At 44.4% G+C, this 24,120-nt stretch overlaps 1 protein-coding gene and 1 long non-coding RNA gene across 3 annotated transcripts in view; one reads left to right on the top strand and one right to left on the bottom strand.

Annotated features, from left to right (window-relative positions):
- Nucleotides 1-1,363: 1,363 nt before the first annotated feature.
- Nucleotides 1,364-21,481, bottom strand: WDR82 (WD repeat domain 82). Its single transcript, XM_080800676.1, has 9 exons — nucleotides 21,217-21,481; nucleotides 16,598-16,695; nucleotides 12,665-12,731; nucleotides 8,206-8,305; nucleotides 7,594-7,710; nucleotides 7,209-7,364; nucleotides 6,506-6,575; nucleotides 5,798-5,940; nucleotides 1,364-4,198 (listed from the first exon to the last, which is right to left on the bottom strand). Exons 1-9 carry the CDS (start codon nucleotides 21,375-21,377, stop codon nucleotides 4,169-4,171), a joined length of 942 nt encoding a protein of 313 aa, XP_080656802.1. The 5' UTR covers nucleotides 21,378-21,481; the 3' UTR covers nucleotides 1,364-4,168.
- The window catches only part of LOC308341055, a 19,741-nt gene continuing 16,354 nt past the window's right edge, over nucleotides 20,734-24,120 (top strand). The window contains exon 1 of one of the 2 annotated variants that reach the window (XR_013966670.1): nucleotides 20,734-20,794. This is a non-coding gene — a long non-coding RNA (uncharacterized lncRNA). Of the gene's footprint in view, nucleotides 20,923-24,120 lie in introns of both variants that reach the window. The other variant, XR_013966671.1, reaches the window with a different exon arrangement.

The raw sequence follows: 24,120 nt of genomic DNA, 5'->3' as shown, positions 1-24,120 counted from the left end.
TTTTTTTTTTTTTTAAGTAAGCTCCATGCCCAGTGTGGAGCTTGAACTCATGATCCTGAGATCAGGAGTCACATGTTCTACTGACTTAGCCAGCGAGGAGCCCATTAACTCATTTTAGACTCTCATTTCCTGTATATTCTCCAGGGAAGGGGTAGGGAAAACTACCAAAATTTCTCATTTTTCAGTCCTGTCCCACAGCCCCGTACTTCTGGGCTTCCATCTGTCCACAGCTAGGTCCTGACACCCCGGGGTCCCCTGAAGCGCGGGCAGCCTCTCCAGCCCTGCTCCAGTTGGGCGTCTAGCCGAGGCACAGCACAGCGCGCCTTACCAGCCTGCAGTTCCACTTCCTGTCTTCGGCAGCCACCCCCGCCCCCCCGGCAGTGTGGGCAGCACCCTGCGCCTGCCTCTCCCCCGCATCAACTGCTCAGGCAGCTCACCCTGGCAGCCCGCTGCCTGCTCTTGCTCTTGCTCTGGACGGCAAACACGCTTTGCCGACAGGAGTGGTGGCTACAGGGGCCGCCACACTCACCTGCCGTGTCCATGCGTCTCAGCGGAGCCACGTGATGCAGCAGGCCTCCACCAGGCCGTGTGGGCCGCCTCCTTGAGCAGTCTGCCAGGAGAACCTATGCACGGCCTATCGCTTACAAGCTGGGATGTTCCCTCCGAGGCTCTTCGTAACCCTTGGCCACCCTCCAATAACCATGGGCAGAGTGGCAGGCCCCAGTGTGTCTTCTCTGGTTCAAGGGAGCCAAGAAGCGGCAGGCAGCTCTGAGGATACTGAGTTAGTGCGTGGACTCTAGGAGTTACCAACTCACCAGCCAGGCAAGTGGTTATCAAGCTACTGGCCAGGCCCTCTGCCAGAACTTAGAGCAGGAGCCTCAAAGAGGCCCCATTCTCCTTGCCCCACAGAAGCCAGGGCCTAGCAGGACAAACTATATTCCAGCTAGAGGCTGCCAATCTGATCGAGCACTGAGGTAACAATGGGGAATGAAAGGCAGCCTGAGGTACTATGGCGGGTAGTCTGAAAGGCTACTTCAAAGCTGGTGCAGGTTGGCTCTTCCCACTCATTTCTGGCCCTGTGGCCACTTATTAGAGCCTGTGGTCGAGACCCAGGCTGCTGAGGTCTGGGTCTAGGTCTGGGTCTAGGGGTCCTTCCCACCAGCCTCCAGACCTTGGTCACCAGGCAGGCGACAGTCCCAGGGAGCCCGACAATCCATCCACACGGCATTATCATGAGTCCCAGGTGAGTCAGGAGGACTAACAGGAGACAACCCACCCCTCCCCCCAACTCTAAGAACCAGGCAAACAATGCTATAGAAACTCAACAGAGAGGCTACAGCCATAAAATTCTGTTTAAGACTGATAACATGGAAAAAATGTTTATATGTTAAGTACAAAAGGGACATAAAATTGTATATACAGTAGAGTAACAACTATGTAAACACACCAAAAATCTATGCACAGAAATGTCTAGAGGAACATTTAACACCAAAAGATTAACAGTTGTAGCATTTGGGTGGCAAACTGATTCATTTTAAAATTTCCCAAATTTCTTCAATATGCATTATGATTGCAACAGGGAAGTTTTTTTTCCCCTTAAAAAAAAACAAACAGTAATAATAAAAATTAAAAAAAAAAAAAACACCCACTGGCTGGTGGTTGAGCAGTGCAGTGTCACATACAAATCGGTGGCCTTGGCCTGGACTCTCGAGAATATGGGTGCGGCCCCTCCTACCTCGGGGAGCTAGGGTACCCCTGGCTCCACTGACAGCACCCCTGCAGCCCCAGCCCCTCTGCCCCCTTTATTTCTGCCTTATTCCCACCACATCGTCTCCAGTCACTTCTAGCCTTATCTTCCCTTGCACACTCAGGAGCCAGCTCTGTAGCCACAGGTCCCTAGAAAGAGGCAGTGTCATGCATATCTCAAAGGACGTGGTACCTCAGCTCTGGACACCAGAAGCTCAACAGAAATCATCTTCCTTGCTGACAGGCAAGTGGCTGCTGTGGTTGCAAGTATGTGAATTATGCAGCCCTTCTTGTAAAGCCCCGGTCTCTAGCACTCTCTGAACAGTTACTCTTACCATGAATTTTCTATCCTGGAGAGCCAGGAGTGGGCAGCAATAATAGCTCAGATCATCTGGTTTCGAAAAGTCCCTCCACTCCGAGAAGGCAGAGCTACAGAGAGTGGGTGGCACTGCAGAGAAGTTGCAGATTCCAGTCTACGTTTTGGAAAGATGTATATGCCCCTTGCCCTTTAAGTTTGAGGAACCAGTGAAAAGTAACCGCTAACAAAACGAAACTATAATTGCTAGCAATTCACAGCCTATTCCTGCTGCTGAATAAAAGCAGTTAAGGGCTTGCTTCCCCATAGCAGCTATGTACTCTTGGGCAAGTCATAACCTTGTTGAGCCTGTTTCTGTATCTGCAGGGAACGTGTGACCTGCTTACATGTTTGGGAACTTAGTGAAATAACATGCCAGTGGTCCTGCTCTAAGGCGGCTGTGGCAGGGGAAGGAAAGGCCATGAGCCAGCCTTAGCTCATCTCAGCCCTGATCAAGACCTCTCCCCCTTCCAAGAGAAGGCAAGGAAAAGAAGCAAGCAGACATACCAGGTAAACAGGAATGGCCTGTAATTGGAAAAGCAGCTTCCAACAAACTGAAAATGCTCTGGTTCCAGCATCTTGTCCCCAGACATCAGAAGCCAGACACAAAAGGCATGCAAGAGTGACTGTCACACACGTGCAGGCGCAGACAGAGCATCACCGAGCAAAAAGGGGGCAAATACTGCAGAAAGGGCCCCAAAGTGCGGCTTGAGGAACACAAGGGAAGTTATCCCAAGACCCTCGTTTAGCTGCCATGGGAACAGCAAACACTTGAAGCTTTGCTTCGTTCTGTCTCCCAAAGGAAAAAGGTAATAGAGAAGACTCACTAACACTTGTGGCAAACACTATTAGCAAGGACGCAGTCTTTCTCCCGGGCTGCCGGACTCCACCTCCTTCTGCTGAACTCTGGGAAGTGACATATTCTATATACATATATATATATGCATACATACATATACATATATACGTATGCACCCACGGATATATTTAAATGAAGGTGTACACACTGTGCTAAAATACAAACAACAGAAACCCCATGTCATTATATAAAAAGGCTAAATATAACATATAACACAGGCCTAGAGCCAGCTCTTGCTTAGGAGCTGGGAAAGGGGTGGAATCATCTGGAGACTCTGTACACAATTTGTGGTGGGCAGGGAAGGCATCAGTGTAAACAACTCAGACTCACTCCACAATACTGGCCCACAGGAAAGCGTGATGTATCTCATGTACAAAAATAGACTCCCACCTTGCTTTTGTACAAAACCAAGCTCGGCAGGCACCCAGAAAGACCGCAGGTTTGTCTTGATGATGGGGATCACACCAGGCTACCACTAAATCTCCCAGCCACAGGAACTACCTGCAACCCCTACTTCCCTCCCTTTTAGGCTCTTGGGCCATTTCCCACCCAACACTCAGAGCTTTGAGGCATGCCCAGATCACCCACCCTCACATGACTAACTCACAAGGCTTCCTGGCAAGCAAGGTCCTTCTTTCTGAATCTGTCCCTTTCTTACCCCAAGATATATGAAGACTTATTTCTGTAAATGTTTGGCACCTAAGTAACATGATGGTTGTGGAATAATGCCACAATGACACAGGGAGACCCAGTAACAAGACATGCAGGGTGAGGGCAAGGGGTGCTGAGCTGCCCTTAGCATCTCAAAACCAGAACTGTGGCTTCCCATGCATTTATGGGGGTGGGAGAAGGGATGTGCAGAATTAACAACTTCACCGGCTCTTCAGCAGCAAATACATTCAAAATTGAAGGCGTCTTGAGGGCCCCAGTATACCCTAATCATGAATCTGGTCACTCCTTTGGAGGAGCTCAGTGCAGTGACAGTTGGAAAATCTAAGTCCTGATAGAACCTGCCACACCAAGAGTCTTTTTGAAGAAGCTCGGCAAAGTACTTTCTTTTGAGCAGATGTACAGCACATCCATGGGAAGGCCATGTGGAAGGATGCTCTCCAGCCCAGTCAAATGATCCAATCCATTATCTCAGTCCCCTCTGAGTTCTTTCCTGTTGGCCACCCTCACTGTACACAAACAGCCAAGCAGCACCTAGGTCAGTCATCAATGGTGGGCAACCAGAAGGCCTGGAAGGAGAAATAGAAGTCAACTTTTAAAAGCCAAGCCTCTCTCCTCTCTGCTGAAGGTTCTTGCCCCTCTCCAAGCATCATGCTGCCCAAACCCAATGGTGGAGGGATTGTGGCTGGTGGCCTTCCCTCACGACCAATCCATTCTGGCAACCTATGGAGAAATACCCGCTCCATGCAAAAGTAAGCTGATTCTGTCTCCAACACTGTCTACCTCCCACTCCAGTGCCCCAGTGGTAAGGAAAAACAAGAAAGCTGTCTGGGACGTGTCTGGGTAACCTGGACTCATTGCTAATCTGCCAGGTGACCTCCAACAGGCCCTCTCCTTCCTGAGCTGTAAAAAAGTGAGAGGGATTGAACTGGATAGTTTTGCGGCATTTCCTTCTAACACCGTTTCCTTAGTTGGAAAAAGAGAAAACAAATAAAAAGAGCTAAGGGGGGCAATGTGTTCTGGGTAGGCTAGAAGCGAAATCCCTCACCCTCAAATACCCAGGTAGATTTAAGTGATGCCAAAACAAACGAGACTGAGACACACTTCACTTTTTTCGGCCCGCCTTGCCTATGAAGAGACAGAGGCGTAGAGGAAATTCTAAATAGTGAGTTACGACCAACTGTATGAATTTCTGAGGAATTCAGCATAAACCAAAAGGAATGGCACACTAAGAAGCTGCAGCCACAAAAGGCTGATTCCAAGTATTTTAAAAGACCAAAAAACGGATGCCTGAGTGGCTTAGTTGGTTAGTTAAGCATCTGCCTTTGGCTCAGGTCATGATCCTGAGGTCCTGAGAATGAGCCCCACATCAGCCTCCCTGCTCAGTGGGAAGTCTGCTTTTCCCTCTCCTTCTGCCCCTCCCCTCACTCATGTATATGCTCTTTCTCTCAAATAAATAAAATCTTAAAAGAAAATAAAAGGCAAAAAAACCACCAGGCATAGACCCAAGTAGTCTGGGTATAAACCCAGGGGCCACAGCAAAAACTGGCCTGATGGGGCGACTGGGTGGCTCAGTGGGTTAAGCATCTGCCTTCAGCTCAGGTCATATCAGGGTGGCATCCGGGCTTTCTGCTCAGCGGGGAGCCTGCTTCACCCCCCTCTCTCTCTGCCTGCCTCTCTGCCTACTTGTGATCTGTCAAATAAATAAATAAAATCTTAAACAACAACAACAACAACAACAAAAAGCCTAAGATCTCCCAGCAATACAGAGGTGATCTCAAATCAGGAAAGAAGGGTAAAAGTAAAAGTGAAAGATCAGTCCATAAGCATCCGACTTGATTTCGGCTCAGGTTGTGATCTCAGGGTCCCAGGATCAAGCCCTGAGCTGGGCTCCCTGCTCAGCAGGAGTCTGCTTCTCCCTCTCCCTCTGCTACCCCCTCCCCCCGAAATCAATCAATCAATCGGGAAAAAAAAAACAAAAAAAGTGAAAGACTAGTCCAAGTGGAGATCAGATTTTAGGTGGATCAGAGAAACTACCAGTTGAGGAACAAGAACCTGGAAGCTTGTCACATACCTATTTAGAACACAGCTTGCTGTGCTCACTAAACCACCCACCACCCCAACTAGAAAGGGCCCCTAAGTGGAAGACATCTCCCATGTTCACATACCATGTTGGAACATGCACTGGCAAAGGTCATGAACTTGGGGTTGAACTGCAAACACGTAATGGGGCCTGTGTGTTTGCCATCCAACACAGCTACTTTTATACCACTCTCTCCATTCCAGACATGGATCTTGCCATCCTCTGAACCTAAAGGGAATGATAAGGGAAAATACAACAGTCAAGATGCAATGCAAAGGCAAGTGGGAAAGACACAGACCGACATCTGGAGAAAAGCCAAGCTTCAGGACCTGGCCTCTCATCAGAAATTGAGGGAAGAGAGGCAGTGAAGAAAGGACACTTTGGAAACTGATCTTAACTCTAATTATTTGTTCCTGAGCAAGTCGCTTCCCCTCTAACTCCAATTTTCTCATGTAAAAAGGGGGCTGAATACCATCACTCCCTACCAGCATCGAGCCACCGACAACGGAAAGCAGGGTTAAATCAGGAAGTTAGTACTACTAGTAAGATTGTGCCTGTAGAGCTTAACTCATGCTGATCCAGGGAAGACCAACATTAATACCAGTTCCTGGTAAGGAACTGCAAAATGAGGATAAAGACATTATACCTTTGGCATAACATGCTACACAGAAATCTAAGAATGTCTATCAAAAGAGTAAGAGTGTATCCTAATTAGTTAGAACTAATAAAAATATGCAAATAAATGCACAGTACCAGAGAAATACACCCCAAGGGGGGAATAAAGAAAGCTTACCGATCATAATAAACTGGGAGTCTGGAGTAAACGAGGCCTCCAGAGTGACAGCTTTGCTGTTGGCATAACCCTAAAAATAAGAATAGTTCTCTTATCACAGCCCTGTTAACACAAAATAATTGCCTGCAAACACGGAGCTAGCTCACAATCACCTTCCTTTCCATGAAACCCTCTCTTCTTTGTGCATAGCGTCACCAATGTTCCACACAAGGCTGCCATCCTTTACAATTCACCCCCATCTCCAACTCCACATTCAATGAGGCAAGAAAACTGTTATGGCTAAGAATTAATTTGGGGACACCTGGGTGGCTCAGTTGGTTAAGGTCTGCCTCCAGCTCAGGTCATGATCCCAGGGTCTAAGTCCCGCATTGGGCTCCTTGCTCAGCAGGAAGCCTGCTTCTCCCTCTCCCACTCCCCCTGCTTGTGCTCTCTCTCTCTCTCACACACTCTCTGTCAAGTAAATAAAATCTTTAGGAAAAAAAAGAATTATTTTGTATCTGAACGCCAAACTTGGGTCACTATGTGAGAAGTGAGTGTCTCAGAATCCAAGAGAAGTTAAGGTCATGGTCAGAATGAAAATGCAAGCCCGTGCCTCCATCAGTGAGTCCAAAATAATTGCTGGTCCCCATCAACCAGCTGGCATAACTCTCAGCCCAGGAGGTAGAAGCACACAAACAGCCATGCTCAAAGGCTGTCAGCTCACCCCAAAGGTGTGCATCACCACTCCCTTGAATGCATCGATGAGACGGATGAAGCTGCCATTGGTGGAGATGAGGATGAGTTTACCATCATTGCTGAACTTGAGTCCTGTCCACTCACAAGTCCGATCGTACTGCATCTTAAAAGTCGCAAACGGCCCCTGAAACGATAAAGACAGCAGCCCCAGCCCAAGGCCCATCAGTGCTCCTCCTGCCAGAGCCAACTCTCATTCTGTCCCTTTAGATTCCTTTTTGACTAAGAAAAGGAGAACTATTGCTCTGACATTCTCTAATGTCTACCACATACCTCTTCCACCATAGAAAAGGCTCTCCTCTTACCCTTCAACACTTCCGTAATACCAAGATAGCTCAAAGACTTAAAAATTTTACCTTATCAAAAGAGCGAAGGTCATAAAGTTTGACCATTTCAGAATTGACACCTGCAGCAAAAATTAACCCTTCTGGATCAAAGGAACAAACTGGTTTGCCTTGTAGATGCATGAGACCCTAAGAAAAAATAAGAAAAAAAGTTAATGAACCCAGGATCCTACCACTATATAATTTACTTCTTCCAATGAAAACTTAAGAAAGGAACACAGATAGGCACCTGCCTACTTAGGGAAGGGAAAAAGCAAACAAAACTAACTAAAATGAGGCTTTTTACAAACAGGTCTCCATACAACTGGCTTCATCAACCCTAACTGTACAATTCTATAGACACTGAATTCAAATAAAAACAAATCCCTTGAGAATAAGGCTATAGCTCGCAGGTTTCAGGAAAACAGTCTTGAAAGCAAAAACCAGAGCATAATGCAGTATGTGCTGGATTAGGGTATTTGCTTAGTTATGAGCTACCCACCAGGAAGACAGATTTTCTCCAAAGTTTAGAAAGACTCTGGGATCTCAGAATGGAACCAATACTTTCTCCCTTGTTTGAGAGGAAGAACTGACGACATTGCCTATCATAGAGAACACTCAAAGTGTAACTGTGAGTACCATTACCTGGCAGTTAGGAGACCGGAGATCCCAGAGTCGAATGGTCTTATCAAGAGACCCAGAAATGAAAGTGTCATCCACAGGTGACATGGACAAGGCCACCACCCTGCAATGCATCAAGATAAATAGGAGTTGAAGCAAAATATCTGCAAAAATTGGATGTGAACTCTAAACCACAGGTACTTGCCTACCTACATACAGCTGTTCTCCCAAAACTGTCATTTTAAGAAACATACGTACACAAGCAATCTGGAATAACCAAAGGCAACTAATATAATGAAAAGCCCTATGAATGAAACTAACAGCAAAGAAAAGAGAAACTTAAAACTACAGCATAAAAATGTAAGAGTCCAATGTAAATCGAACCACAAGGAGATACTACTTCACAAGAGAAATAACAAGTGCTGCTGAGGATATGGAGAAATCAGAACCCTCATGCACTGCTGACTAGAATGTAAAATGGTGCAGCTGCTTTTTAGGTTTTACAGTTCATCAAAAAGTTAAAGATAGGTAAGTACTATATGACACCCAAATTGCACTTCTAGATATATACCCAAGAAAAATGAAAATGTGTGTCTATACAAAAATGTACACATATGCCCACAGCAGCATTATTTGTACTGGCCAAAAACTGGAAACAACCCAAATGCCCATCAACTAATGAATGGAGAAGCAAAATGTGGTATATCCATACAATGAAGTATTATTTGCTAATAATAAGAAGAAATGAAGCACTGATTCATGCTACAACATGTATGCATCTTGGAAACATGGTTAAGTGAAAGAACTGGACATAAAATATGGCCACACACTCTCATTTCATTTACCCAAAATGTCCAGAATAAGCAAAGCTATAGAAAGTAGATTAGTGGTTGCTGGGGACGTGGAGGAGGGGGAATAGGGAGTGACTGCTAAGGGGTGCAGGGTTTCTATTTGGGAATGATGAAAATGTTCTGGATTAGTGGTGACGGTTGCCCAACTCTGTGAATATACTGAAAACCTAAACTGTGTACTTTAAGAGTGTGGATTTATGGTACTAAACTATGTATCAATCAAAAAAACAAAACAAACAAAAAACCCTCATGATGCCTTAACTAGTGAGTTTTGCAGACTACACTAACAGTCTCAAACCTGAGTACCATCAGCATCACCGGAGGGTGGACTGAAATGCAGATTACTGGGATCCTGGGATCCGCTCCCAGACCCTCTAATCCAGCAGGTCTGTGGTAAGGACGGAGAACTTGCACTTCAAACAAGCTCCTAGGTGACGGTGAGACTGTTGGTTTGGGTACCACACTTACCAAGCCACAGGGCTATGCTAATGGCAACTGTATTTCTCATACCGGTCCCCCTTATGGTTACAGCATTAAGAGTCGCTCACAAAGACACTTCTTCCAAAGGCTCACCCCGAGCTCTCCTGTCCCCTCTGCTTAGGTTCTCACTCTGCCACGCCCTGCTCTGAAGACACCTGCCACCTCCCAAGCACTTGGGCCTGGCATGCAAGGAAGGACAGCATGTGGCTCTACTTCACCTGCCTCTCAGAGCACATCACAGACCCAACTGAGGGGAGCTATGACCTGTACAGTACCTACGATTCTACAGTCAGTACCACCTATAGAGAAAAGCCCTTGTGAAAACAAACATTTGGATAACTCTTCCTTCTGGATTATGGAAGAGTAGTTTCACATGTGGGTTTGGCTATAAAAACACTTCATGGATACATGAGCTGGTGTCATAGATGAAGATTATAGAGGAAACGTTGTGCTATTTCATTCTGACAAAAGTTTGAAGTAAAAAAGATGACCAAACTGCACTGCTCATTTGTGAATGGATTGGTTTTTTTTTTTTAAATCCAGAAATAGAGAAATAGAGAAAGTTCAAGTTCTGGATGACATGAAAGGGGTTCAGGAAATTTTGGTTCCACTGGAAAGAAATAAAATTTAAGCCATGAATAGAAAATGAGAAAATATACTTTTTTAAAAAAGTTTTTACCTAAAGAAAAATTTCTTGCACTATAACTCAACTAATATTCATACTAGTTCCTCAATCTAAACATTTAAAGATACTGTAAACCAAAATTTCCTGGGAATGCTGAGGTGGTAATAAAGCAGAGTGAGCAGAATACATATGGACATGTAATTTTAATGCCATGGTACTCAGGTCAAAAGCTCAGAGGAAGTCTATCTTGGCACAAGGCTCTATGCTGAGAAGTAAAGGGAATGCAACGAGGAGCAAAATCTCAACTCTAAGAAAGCTTAATTTCTAGTCCAGAAAACTCCAAGAAAGGGACAGAGAAGGCTTTCTGGAAGAAGCAGCACATGGATGCCTTTACAAAAAAGGTGCCAGACAGGAAAGATGAGGCCCACATTCAGGAAGCAGCATGGAGTTCACCTCAACTCAAGTGTTAGGAGATAATGCTGAGAAAATTCGTCAGAGCTTGAGGGAGGTGAGCCTGACTACAGAGGGGAGGAACAGACAGATGTGGAGAACCATTAAAGCTTCCAGACACCAACTGTGAAGTGGTCAGAGCTGTAATACAGGATGATGAGGGACAGGAAGATTAATTAGGATTTGCCAATAATTCACTTGACAGGGCATGAGCCAGGGGCAGAAGGGAAGGAGAGAGTACAGAGCCGAGTGACACATGAGGTTAAACCTAGGCAGAATCAACAGGATTAACAGCTCACTAGATGTGAAAGCAGGGGAAAGAAAGTAAACAGGTAATAGGCTTTGAGTCAGGATAATTAGAAGGGACAGTAATGAAGAAATATGAGGCAAACAGAGAGGAGCTGGCCCAAGGCATATAATGACGAGGGATGGCATGCTGGACCTGTCAGGTGGGGCATGAAAGAAACGCCTACGTGGATGTATATAAAACCTGGAGGTGGAAATTGAGTCTGGAAGTCAGGATAAACATGAGCTAAAAATACTGATTTGGGAAGCCATCTGAGTAGAGGTGAATGAAATGAGTGATGGAGATATCGGAAAAAATATCAAAAGAGGAAGAAAAACAAAGGTAGAATCTTGTTTACAGTCAAAAGGAGAGAGGCCAAGAATAGCAAGAGTAGAACCAAGATGGGAAAAGTAAGCTGCCAAAGGAAAAAAAAAGTTACCAAGAAGTTGAGCACCAAAAAAGCCAAAAAAAACAAAAACAAACAAACCCAACCCAAGGCAGCAGATTTTAACTGGAGGCAGCAGGGAAAGGAAAATAAAATGGCTTAGAAAAGGCGCCATAAATGACTCTGGGACTGAGTGATTTAAACAGTGAATGAGTGTGAGGAGGTGGAGACGGGAGTACGCAGATTATTCTTTCATGTTTGACAGCTAAAAGGAGTGGGAGATAGGTTCAAGAAGATTTAAAATAAGGAAGACCAAGTTAAGTTTGTAGGCAGAAAGGAAAGGTCTAGTTAAGATGGAAGCAAGCAGAAAGAGGGAGGATGGTTCTGTCAAGGAAGAAAGGCTATTTTTTTTTTTAAGGAAAAGGTTCCAAGAAAGAGACAGAAGGGATAGAAGTTGAAAAGAACTCATTTGGGATGGCCTTGAGTTCCTCAAAACAACAAAGGAGGCACAAAGTCATCTAACAATCAGAACATCAGGAGGAGGGATAATTGGAAAGAATTTTAAACAACTGCAATCAACTTGTAATTACAGACAGTACATATGTGAACATTAATTTGACTACAAACAAGTAAAAACATCTACTTGTCACAAGCCATTCTTTGTTTAGAACTATAACTATTGTGCCACCTTTCATCTTCAGCAACATAGATCTGCCCTGCCCAGTCAGAAGTGCAGCCGGAAACAGGGCGCTCTTGGTCCACCTCCTATCAGGGTTCTGTGCCACTCCAAGTTGTACTAGGTTAATGTATATTTGCAAACAAGAAACAAGGAAATACCCTCAGTGATTAAGTATCATTCAAAGGAAAATGTTCAACATTCAACCCAAACTTGAAAAAACTGAAGGAAAAAGACACTGGGGGAACTGGGGTAGGAGAAAGAAACAAAATGCATTACAAAGTAGAATAAGGAAACAAGCTTTAGGACTTTCAAAATATTTCTGCATCCTCATTAAGATCTTCACATGGAACACATTTATGTAAAGTAGGTGCCTGCTGAAATGGGGCCACCAATACTGGAAGAGGCCTCATACACGTAAATAGTCCTTTCATTAAGGGACCATTTGCTTTGGGTTCCTAAATGATGAACATAATTTGTACTACCTACGTTTCCACTGAGTGTCTTTAATCCACCCTTTTTCCTAATTAAGTTATAACCCTGCTTCCACAACCTCAGTTAATCAGGTGTTGACTGTTTTAGGGAGGGTTAAGAAGAGAAGACTAAGAAGGATGCTAAACAGAGGTGAGGAACTAGCTTCAGTTCACTAATAAAATCTCTCTACTCTTTTAGTCTCTGGATAACTTCAGGGATAAAAGAACTATCTACTTCTGTAACACTTGGTTCTTACCTTTTGCTATGTCCAGGAAAGTATCTGATGTATTTGTTGTCATGCAAGGACAGGTAACGAATAGTATCTGTAAGAAGACAAATAAGGCATGATGATATCCTATTATTTTTAAAGGAATTACTTTGTATTTTCATCTTAAAAACAAGGTCAAAGAATTCATTGTTTTCCATAACTTAAGCAAGGTGTGAATAAATAAGGTTAAGTAATTCCTCTCCACAGCTAAAGAATGGGCATGACAGATTTCATGTAATTCAAAAGCAGAGTTCTCAAGTTGATGTCATAGAGAACAATGTTCAAGTCATTGTTAACCACCATCTTTGGTTTCTGCACAGTTACAGTGCAACCTCTCCTGTGAAAATACCCTGCCCATACCACCCCCCAAAACACAATAGTTTCAGTGCCCATAGAATGGCAAGCCTTGGGGCACCTGAGTGGCTCAGTGGGTTAAGCCTCTGCCTTCAGCTCGGGTCATGATCTCGGGGTCCTCGCATCGAGCCCCACATCAGGCTCTCTGCTCGGCAGGGAGCCTGTTTCTCCCTCTCTCTCTGCCTGCCTGTCTACTTGTGATTGCTGTCAAGTAAATAAAAGAAATCTTTAAAAAAAAAAAAAAGAAAGAAAAAGAATGGCAAGCCTTAAAGAAAGACATTTAGCTGCTGAGAAGCAGGCTCAAAGAATTAAATAGCCAGGCTAAACTGAGGATTAGACAGACTGGACTCTGGCATAACACTTCTGTCCAGGGTTCTCCAACAGTGGTCATCCAACCCTGACCTAAATGTTAACTGGATATACAATTACATGAAAACTAATCAAATGGAGGGGCGCCTGGGTGGTTCAGTTGGTTGGGCATCTGCCTTCGGCTCAGGTCGTGATCCCGGAATCCCAGGACTGAGTCCCACATTGGGCTCCCTGCTCAGTGGGGAGTCTGCTTCTCCCTCTGCCCCTCATCCCCCTCTTGTGCTCTCTCACTCTAATAAATAAAATCTTAAAAAAAAAAAAAAAAAAAAAAAAGTCGGGGCGCCTGCGTGGCTCAGTGGGTTAAAGCCTCTGCCTTCATCTCAGGTCGTGATGCCAGGGTCCTGGGATTGAGCCCCATCAGGCTCTCTGCCCGGTGGAGAGCCTGCTTCCTCCTCTCTCTCTGCCTGCCCCTCTGCCTACTTGTGATCTCTGTCTGTCAAATAAATAAATAAAATCTGGGTGCCTGGGTGGCTCAGTGGGTTAAAGCCTCTGCCTTCGGCTCAGGTCATGATCCCATGGTCCTGGGATCGAGTCCCGCATCGGGCTCTCTGCTCGGCAGGGAGCTTGCTTCCTTCTCTCTCTCTCTCTGCCTGCCTCTCTGCCGACTTGTGATCTCTGTCTGTCAAATAAATAAATAAAATCTTAAAAAATAAAAAAGAAAAGAAAGTTAAAATAAATAAATAAATAAATAAATAAATAAAATCTTTAAAAAAAAAAAAAAAAGTCATTAGGGGCGCCTGGGTGGCTCAGTGGGTTAAAGCCTCTGCCTTCGGCTCAGGTCATGATCTCAGGGTCCTGGGATCAAGCCCCACATCGGGCTCTCTGCTCAACAGGGAGCCTGCGTCCTCCTCTCTCTGTCTCTCTGCCTCTCTGCCAACTTGTGATCCCTGTCTGCCAAATAAATAAAATCTTAAAAAAAAAATCATTAAAAAAAACTAATCAAATGGAAAGAGAAGTAATGTCCTACTACTTTTTAAATTAACCAACTATCCACTGGTCCTTTGTGCATCAAAGAAGTCTGTTAATAATGATGATGATAATAATAATAATAATACTACTACTAAAATACTAACAATAACCAAAAGAACAAATGAGGAAATTTGGGTTAAAGAGATTTAAAAATCAAACTCATGAATATACCAACAAGTCAGAGCAGTGAGATTTTGTCAGTATCAAAGAAAGGAATAAGCACAGAGGCTTGTACTTGGGGAGAAAAAGACAAACACTCTTAAAAACCAAGGGATTCTATCTGAAAAAGTAAACAAAAAAGACGGTGGCAGAAAGGGAATGAAGTGCCATAAAAAACAGAACTGGATAAAGTGCTATGTCCCCAAAAAGACTAGGAATAAGAAGCAATTGTTGAGAAAGAGGCAGTAAGAAATGGTGCCAAAACACAAACAGGAAAGCACAAAAAGTACATTCTAGAGGCAAACAGAACACAGAAACAAAGAGGCTGAAAGCACCAAGTCATTACAGTGGTTCACAGGGGTACCTTCTAATACAGGGCATCCGACCGGGGAGAGGGAAAATCGCACCCTTTGTATGTTCCAAAACGGAATTCTAATATAGTTTTCTTTGAAAATCTTCAAAGTTCTAGAATGACAACTACAAAATCTTCCTGGTTGGTCTACTCCTAGTAACGACTCACCTGCCCTAAGGAGAAAAGACTTCCTCCCCATTACCTGTTCTCCCAGAGATGAGCAGGGCGTCGCCATCCTCTCCGCCCCACTCAGTAGCTGGTGCGCTGTTCCTGGCAAGGCAGTGGCCTGTACAGTTATCTCCTGTACCGGGTGGTATCATAGACCCTCAAACTGTACAAACTACTACCTCAGCCTGGAATCAGGCAAAAGGAAACGGAGCGTTGGAGGAACTCTTCGGGATGCACTTGAGACAGGAAAGGCAACATCCTCACAGCAGAGGCCTGGCAGCAAAGCTGCAAGTGCTACACATTTGCCTCATTTTGCACCACATTTGGAGAATCCTCTCATTTATTCACCCAGAAAAATACCCCAACAGAAGAAGTATACCAGTCATTCAGATGATCACATAGATATGTTTCCTCAGGATCCTAATGATTTATATTCTTGTCCAAAAGCATCAATTGCACTGCTTACTTAGAAAACCACTTCTGAAATAGAGGCATGAAAAGTAGAAATGATATACTTACTAAAAATCAAGTACAGGCAGAAAAGTCTCATTAAAAAAAAGAAGAAAAAAAAAAAAGACTTCTGCCCATCTGCCCTGAGATAGGCATAGCCAAAATAGCAGTCTAAGCGATCTTTGTTAGAGGACATTAGAAAAATATAACTGCAGGGGCACCTGGGTGGCTCAGTCAGTTAAGCGTCCAACTCCTGATTTCAGCTCAGGTCATAATCTCAGGGTCCTGAGATCGAGCCCCAAGTTGGGTCCACACTGGGTTCCGTGCTGGGCTCTGTGCTGAGTGTGGAGCCTGCTTAAAAGTCTCTCTCTCCCTCCCCTCACCCCCATCATGCTCTCTAAAAAAAAAAAAAATAAACTTCTAAAAATAACTCTTTACTCTTCAAAGATACTAATTTTATTTAAAAATTAAATGGGGAGGGCACGCCTGATTGGCTCAGTCAGTAGAGCATACAACTCTTGATCTTGGGATCATGGGTTCTAGCCACACATCAGGTGTGGCCACGGTTACTTAAAAATAAAATCTTTAAGAATAAATAAAAGTGAAAAGGGACAAAATTCATATCTAAAAAGGTCCCTGGAATCAAAGACAATTAAGGTCAATACACTGTCCTTTATGACACAGACCATAAAAGGTAGGCATACAACAGAAATTCTTCTAAGGTCCCTAAATTACCATAGTTCAAGCATTTGTGGTTATTTACCACTTGCTGTATGTCAAGTATTCTTTCCTTGTATTTATTCTAAAAGTATTCTTTCAAGTTTAAAGAAGTACAAACTATAAGTATAATTCATTGTTTCCTATACCCACTCTCCATTCTAATCTGGAGACCCTTCATAGTTCGTTTCAAGTTCTTCAAAAGTACTAGTGGATTACTTCCAGCATCCCTTGAGTTGTAACAATGTTGGCACTGCTAACATGGTAGGAAAATATTTAAATTAAAGTAACTCTAACCAAAGCAGAAGTAGTCACAAAGATTCCAAGAACTAGTTAACAAAAGAAACCATGACCATAACTTCCTAAAAAGAAGGCTTGCTTACCGTCTATTTTGTTAGAGCTGTACACGACTGTGTTTGCTGCATGGGTATATCTGATGAGGTCCACGCCGTATTTCTTACTGTACAGAGTTCTCTTTGGTCTGACAAGGAAATGGAGAAAGAAAAACCATCAAAATCCTCCATCACCAAAATCTGGGATCTTCATATAGAAAGAAGCACTTGAATGACGTAGCAAGGATGAGGATTCTTGGGAAACTCTAACACTGGAAAGAAACAGAATTTCTTCCAAAAGGGAGGAAATAAATGGAGTCAATCAAGTGCAACAGACTTTCACCTCTGAACACGAAATGCTGAGGTTATGAAGTGTAAGTAAATCTGAGGGCTCAAATGAGTCTTTACTACAATGTTCAGAAGTTAAGTTTTGAGAAAAAGTACATCTCTTTGGGAAGAAAGGCACATAAAACACAAGTCACAACTTGTAACAAAGAGGGATATGGGAATGTCATACCAAAGAGACCAGAACTTTTCTTAAGCCATTCATTTAGAAATAAGGTATTTTTTCCAAGAAGAAATGATTTATCAAAACTGAAACCAGACGCAAAACTGCTTGCCTTTCCTAATGTAACTGCTGTTGCAGAAGCTATCCATCCTTCCTATCCTGCAAGTCCGAAATACTTACTGAGCCTTATAGAAGGAAGGCAAGGCTAACTCTCCCTAGGAAAAAACTAGTCACTGGTTCTTTTCTTTTTTAAAGCAAAAACACATATTTCCAAGCTAGAGGTTACCAATGCATTTCAAGATCTTCGGTGTTTCCCTCTATAGAACCTTGAAGATCAAAGATCAAGCTAAAACAGGTCTCAGCAAAAAGTGACCAAAAATTTCACCATGTTCTACATTTAGGTGTAGGAGAATTTCGTAAATCCTGTACCAATGTTTACCAAGAGTTCCAATTTTGAAAAAGAAAGAAGTTCACCCTCTCAATAGAACCTAGATGCTAAACAATCAGATTACTCGGGCAGCTTTAAGAAGTCAAATATTTGCACTTTCAATTTTTGTTAATGTCAGGGAGGTCAAGAGTTTCGATACATAAATCCTATTTCCAAACAAGACTTCTCACTCAACATGCACTGAATTTTCCACTTTCTCACCTTTAACTGAAAGCTCAGCTAAAAAGATCAGCCCAAAGGCTACCCTGCTGAGTCCATCAGGATATCCTGAGTTCTGCTGTGGGGTTACTGTGTGGTAAACAGTGAATGAGCACATGCATGCACAGGCACGTGTTCTTGCTCTTAAGAATCATTGACTTTGTTTCTACAAGTAGAAAAAGAAGATTACTTATCCCAGTAATTCAGTCTGTCTAAAACAGTGAAGATATATCATGAAGAGCCAACATTAAAGGGTGTGGTTTAAAGGAAATTTCAGTTCCACTTATATATGGTCTATTTGTCTCAAATTTATCAAGAACACTAACCTAAGATTTGTTCTTCATAACAGAAATTTTTACCTCATATCACTTCCTAGTTTGAAAGCAAAGGCCTAATTTTTATATTCATTTCACAGGATCTTTAAAAAGCCCATGCACTACATTTTTCCATGACTATTTTGGGAAGTTTCTTTCCACAAACTGTGATTCTTGTGATCAGGTATGAGTAAGTTATAATAAAGCCTTCTCTATGAATAATTTTCATCATCTAGCAGATAGTATCTTTCATATTCCTTCAAGTTGGAAAATCACTTGGTGGATGTTAACATGGACAAAATGAACAAAAAAACTGGAAAATATTAAGCATAAGGAACCCCATGTTAGCCATTTGCAAGCTCCCAAATTCTAACATTAGTACCATCTAGTAGAGATACTATGCCTTCCAAAAAAAACACGACTCTTCTACCAATGTTCATTGACTTAGGCTAGTGGCACATTTTTCCTTCACATTACCACTTAGGATCGTGGACTCTTAAAGGTGAAAGAGGTCATCTGAAGTGAGCTGACCACTGTTAAATACCTGGTCACAAGGCCAAACTAGAGCCCAGGTCTCCTAACTACCAGGCCACTCTCTTACCACAGATCACAGTGTCACAATTCACTGATAAGAGAAAATTTTAGAAGACTGTGCCCTATACTATTGTATCAACGCTAAATTTTCTTTTTATTTTTTTGACTTTATATTTTTTTTAAAGATTTTACTTATTTATTTGAGAGAGAGAACATGAGGGGAGAGGTCAGAGGGAGAAGCAGACTCCCTGCTGAGCAAGGGGCCCGATGTAGGACTCGATCCCAGGACTCCAGGATCATGACCTGAGCCGAAGGCAGTTGCTTAACCAACTGAGCCATCCAGGAGCCCCATCAACACAAATTTTCTAATTTGGATAGCTGTGCTCTGGTTATGTAAAAAATGTCATTGTGCTTAGGAAACCCATGTTGAAGCGTTCAGAGATAAGGAGCTTGACACCCCCAATTTATTCCCTAATGATTCAGAAAAATATGCTTACCTCAATACTTACATACAGAGTGATGAAGCAAAAGAAGTAAAATGTAACTGATTACTGGATGATATGGGAGATATCTGAAATACTGTTGTAACTTTTCTGCAAGTTTGTAATTATGTAAAACTGCTACATGAGTGAATAAACCACATTATGTCATGAAATTAACATTTTACTTTTAAGAAGACATGACTTCTAAGTCATTGCTCCCAACAAGTAGAAATTATGCCACACATGGAGACAAACTGCTAAGGAATGCTGTCACATGTCACAACCTTCATTTCCTTTGAATGAGAATATACACCTCTCCTCAGGTTACAGGAAGAAGTTCTAATCTGTGCACAAGCACTAAACATTTCAAGCCTGCCAGCTTCAAATTACTAAATTACTTCTAGCTCCAGGACCCAGCAACCCTGATACCCACTCCAACTCTATGTTACTCTCTCTTCCAATCTGATTCAAATGGCTAGACCTGGACAGAAATCCACCTACTGAATGAATAATGGTCCAGCTAACAATTCTCTCCTCCCCCAGGACCACCACTACAGGCCACTCTTCCGCATACTGCAGAGTCAGAACCAGTTACGTAATACTTTTTCATAGCCCCCGCGGGAAAAACTTGGGGAGAAGATAGAGCTTAGACCAAAACAGCATTACTTTAGATAACCAAATTCACAAATGAAGAGACAAGTTCCAAAAGAAAGTTTATAGAAGACATCGGTTTTAAAACAATAGGCAGGCTCCTGGGTGGCTCCGTGGGTTAAGCCTCTGCCTTCAGCTCAGGTCATGATCTCTAGGTTCTGGGATCAGGATGACCCACTTCAGGCCCAGGGCTCTCTGCTCAGCACTGAGCCCGATTCCCCCTCTTTCTCTACCTACCCCTCTGCCGACTTGTGATCTCTCTCTCTCTCTCTCTGTGTCAAATAAATAAATAAATAAATAAATAAAAATTGTTTTAAAAATCAATAGCCAAAAGGAACAGCTGGAGAAAATAGAGAAAACTCCCGGGAATTCAAAAAATATTACCTGCAGCCGGGTAACAAAATGAAATCTGACAAAACCAGCAGCCACCGAATTCAACGAAAACATCCACAAGCCTACTCAGGGAAAGTGGCCGAGGAAAATCAAATCTAGCCTAAACCAGTTTCTCCTCCAAAGGCGCTCACAGTTTCACAAGGAAGAGTGCAGGTCTACAAAGGGTGAGAGGCAAAGCTGACAGAAGCCCAGATTAAAGGGCAAAATGTGCATTTAAGACTTTACAGAGATGCAAGGCAGTGGGTCTCCAGAGGGCTTGGGGCAACACAGAATTTAGAATTTTCAGGATCAGACCCTGAATTCTGGTAATTCCAAGCGGACCATAAAGTGTAATAAAAAAAAAAAGTGTAAGAGGAAACACGAAATTGTTACAGGATGCTTTCTTTGTTTTCATAGCAGGTTCCCATTTAGGTCGGGATGGGACAGCCAAGTTGGTTTTTTTTTCTCACAAAAAGGAAAAGTTTCTGATGCTGTTCAGAAGTTAACTACAAATGCGGGCAGCGGATCTCAAGGAGTAAGAGAATGATTTGGAACAGAAAGGAAGACAGGGCGCCCAAAGAGGCACAACAAATAAATCCTGACAGCTAAGAACTGCAACCCACGCGGCCTTCCGGCAGAAGGCCTCGGGAAGCTGAGGGGCAGGAGATGGGCGGAGTGCCAGGGCTGAATCGAGGTCACCGAGGAGGGCAGAGAGAGCGAGCTGTGACGCTGCTGACTGAGGTAGGAGCAGCCTTTGCGGTTCCGCGCGGGGGCCAGAGCTGACGGGCACCTCTGACAGTCGGAGGAGCGGAAAAGCTACCTGCTGGGGCCGAAGTGGGCAGACCGGGCGTTTAAAGGTCAAGGTCAAGGTGGGATTTGGCAAGCGACGCAGACGCGGTTTTCCAGGAGGCCTTAGGCATACAAAATAGTAACATTGTTACTATCACTCTCGTTATTTTTTGAGAAGAAAATTAAAGGTCTCCTGGGCGGCTTCGAAGTGGAAGCGGCCCTGGCTCTGGCAACGGCGAGTGCAAAACAGGCCGGGGGATGGCGGCGGGGCCGGGGCGGGGGCGGACGGCGGGGGCGAGCGCTGGGCCACGGGAGAGAAGGAGGGTGGGACCGACCGACGTCGTACTCGGGCCCAGGGCCACCGCCGCACTCACTTGCCCTCCTGGCAGTCATAGAGCACGATGGAGTCGTCGTCGCTGCTCGAGATGACCGTCTCGCCGTTGGGGCTGAAGTCGAAGCAGTTAATCTTGTCCGAGTTCTCGCGGAACACCTTGGCGACGCGGAAACTCCGCAGCACGCTGTCGGTCAGCTTCATGGCGGCGGCTGCTGGAGGCGGCGGCGGCGGCGCAGGGCTGGGGCGGGGCCCGGCGGCGAGCGGGCGGGCGGGCGGGCTGGCTGCCGAGGGGCCGACCCGGGCGGGGCGGGCGCCGCGCCGGCGGCGAGGGCAAAGGCGACCGACAGTCGAGCCACCTCCTCCCTTCTTCCTCCTGCACGTGCGACGCTCTTCTGCCCGGACTGCGAGGGCTCGCGGACCGTTCCTCCTCACAGTCGCCTCAGGGCCAACCGGCGCCGCGCCGGCTCATTGTGTCCGCCATCTTGGGACGACAGGCAGAAGCCGAGGGCGAGGAGCCTCACCGCGGCGCACGCCGGGAAAAGGGGCGGGACGAAACGGCGGCGCGAGGCGGGGCGGCGGGGCGATGACGTCAGTGTGGCCGCCCAGGAGTGGAGTGGCGGGGTGGCCCGAGGCGGCGATTCCCTGGCCAGCAGTGGGGCCCGGGGGGCGGGCATGTCCACGGGCTTTCTGGGTGGGCCGAAGGCCGCTGGTGCTGGGGAGCAATGGGCCTTTGTGCGGGATCGCAGCCCCCCCGAGAGGCTCCCCTCCTACCGCAGACCTCGGGGAGCAGGTATTGCGGGGGTCAGCTGCGCCACTGGAGGCCTGTTGTGGGGGTGAGTCAGTGCACCGATCGCTGCTGGGCTTTGGTCGTACACGGCAGCGCCAGCATAGTTTGTTTCAGAGTGGGCTGGGGGGTTTTTTGTGTGGGGTTTTTTTTGTCTTTTGTTTTTTGTTTTTGGTAGACTATACGGTAGACTACACAAATTTTAATAAGTGGGTTTTTTTTTTTCCAATTTGGATATATACCCTTGTGACTACTACCCAGAAGTTTTTTTTAAACCTTCCTTAAAAACTTTTTAATTGACTCGTAACATGAAGTGCATAAAGTGAACTAATTTTAAGTGTACAGCTCGACACATTTTTGTAAACACTTTAGGTTTTAAGACGTATTTATAGCCTCAAAACTCATAGCACCGATTACAAAGAAACTTTTTAAATATTTTTTTAAGGATTTTTATTTATTTATTTGACAGAGAGATACAGTGAGAGAGGGAACACGAGCAGGGGAAGTGGAAGAGGGAAAAACAGGCTTCCCCCGGAGCAGGGAGCCTGATGTGGGGCTTAATCCCAGGACCCCAGGATCATGAGCTGAGCTGAAGGCAGGCGCTTAAGGACTGAGCCACCCAGGTGCCCCTACAAAGAAATTTTTAAAAGGGAAAGTTATCTCGTTCAACAAAACAGTGTTTTAAATTCTCCGGATTTCTTCCCCCTTTTTCACATATCAACATAAACTTTAAATGCAACCATCTTTTTTCCTAGGTCAGTATTATATGTTACACATTATTCCGTGTTAGTAAACCAAATTGGTGGTGGTGGTCTTAATCAAGGTATAATTTATGTACAGTAAAAACTGGCCTTTTAAATGGATAGTTTTGTAAGTTTTGACACCCAGTTCAGTCGTGCAACCACCACCACATTCAAAATATAAAACAGTTGCATTACCCTCTTTGTAGTCAATGGGATTGTGTCAGTGGTTTGAGGATTCTTTGCCATAAAGGGAAGGAAAGTTGATCTCTAACAAAGGACAGCGATATCTGATCACAAAATAGGTACCGGGTACGTTGGCTTTAACTTTTCTGTGCAAGGGGTCAAACTCAGTGCAACCTATTAGAGAGTTGGTAGATCTCTAACTTGTGGGCAGCTCCTCCTCAAAGATTAATTGCCTGGGGTCTCTAGCAATGGAGAAAGGCCTGTTTATTTTGCTTCATTAAACTGCAGCGGCTATAGAGGAAGAAAAGTGGAGTGGAAAGGCTTAAACATTAAAATCACTGGTATTAGGAGATCCAGAAATAACTTGGACAATGGTAAAAACAAAACAGAAACCCTGGGACAGTCGAGTCTTTCTAGAAAGAACTAAGGGATGTCCCTGGGCAAAAGGAGAGCCAGGAACCCTACATATAAAGCGAAGTTGTTCTTTGAAGGGAGAGGGCAAGATCCTGGATACGTCTGGGCTGCAGTTGCCTCCTGACAAAGAGCAGAACTTGTGGCTACAATTTGTTCTGGGATCTGGCAAAAGGCTGTTTGAGTGAAACCCGAATGGATGGCAACTTTCCAAACTGCAAAGCAATGGAAGAAAAGTCCTCTGTGCCCTGAAGCACTCGCTTCCCTGTAATTCGTGCTTCTTTATTAGAATCGGCTTTGAATGGTTAAATGGCAATAAGAACAGATCTGGTGCCATGTCCTGGAACTTTCGGGAAGTGAATATACCCAATGAAATACCATTTTTTAAAATCCCTCTTACGAAACAACTGAATGTTGTCGGCTGAAAGAAATCTCTGTAAGGTATCTTTTGAGTTTTGTACTTCCTGTACCTTTCCCAGATTTCACTGTTAAGACTGACGTTTCCTCCCAAGACTTGAGTCCCTGAATTATTTTGGGGATGGAAAAAGTCATTTTTTCATATTTTAAGAGTGTCCTGAAATGGCTCAGCCTATTTCACATTCCTCATCTGGCTCCCTGCCCTGTTAGAGTGGGGCTCTCCTAGCTTCCAGTCCTACAGTGCCTTAAAGACTGGACTTTAAAAGGTGACCCAGAAAGACCGGCTCCAGTGGGGGATGGGTAGAGGGGAAAGCTGCAGTCAGAAGTGCATCAGCCTTCTTAAAGAGCATCAGACTAATTTTTAAAAATTTTTCCTTTTCTTTTAAATCATTATTTCATATATTAG

The sequence above is a fragment of the Martes martes genome, assembly GCF_963455335.1.
Source record: "Martes martes genome assembly, chromosome: 1".
Lineage (NCBI taxonomy): Eukaryota > Metazoa > Chordata > Mammalia > Carnivora > Mustelidae > Martes > Martes martes.
This window is presented reverse-complemented; position numbering and strand designations above follow the sequence as displayed.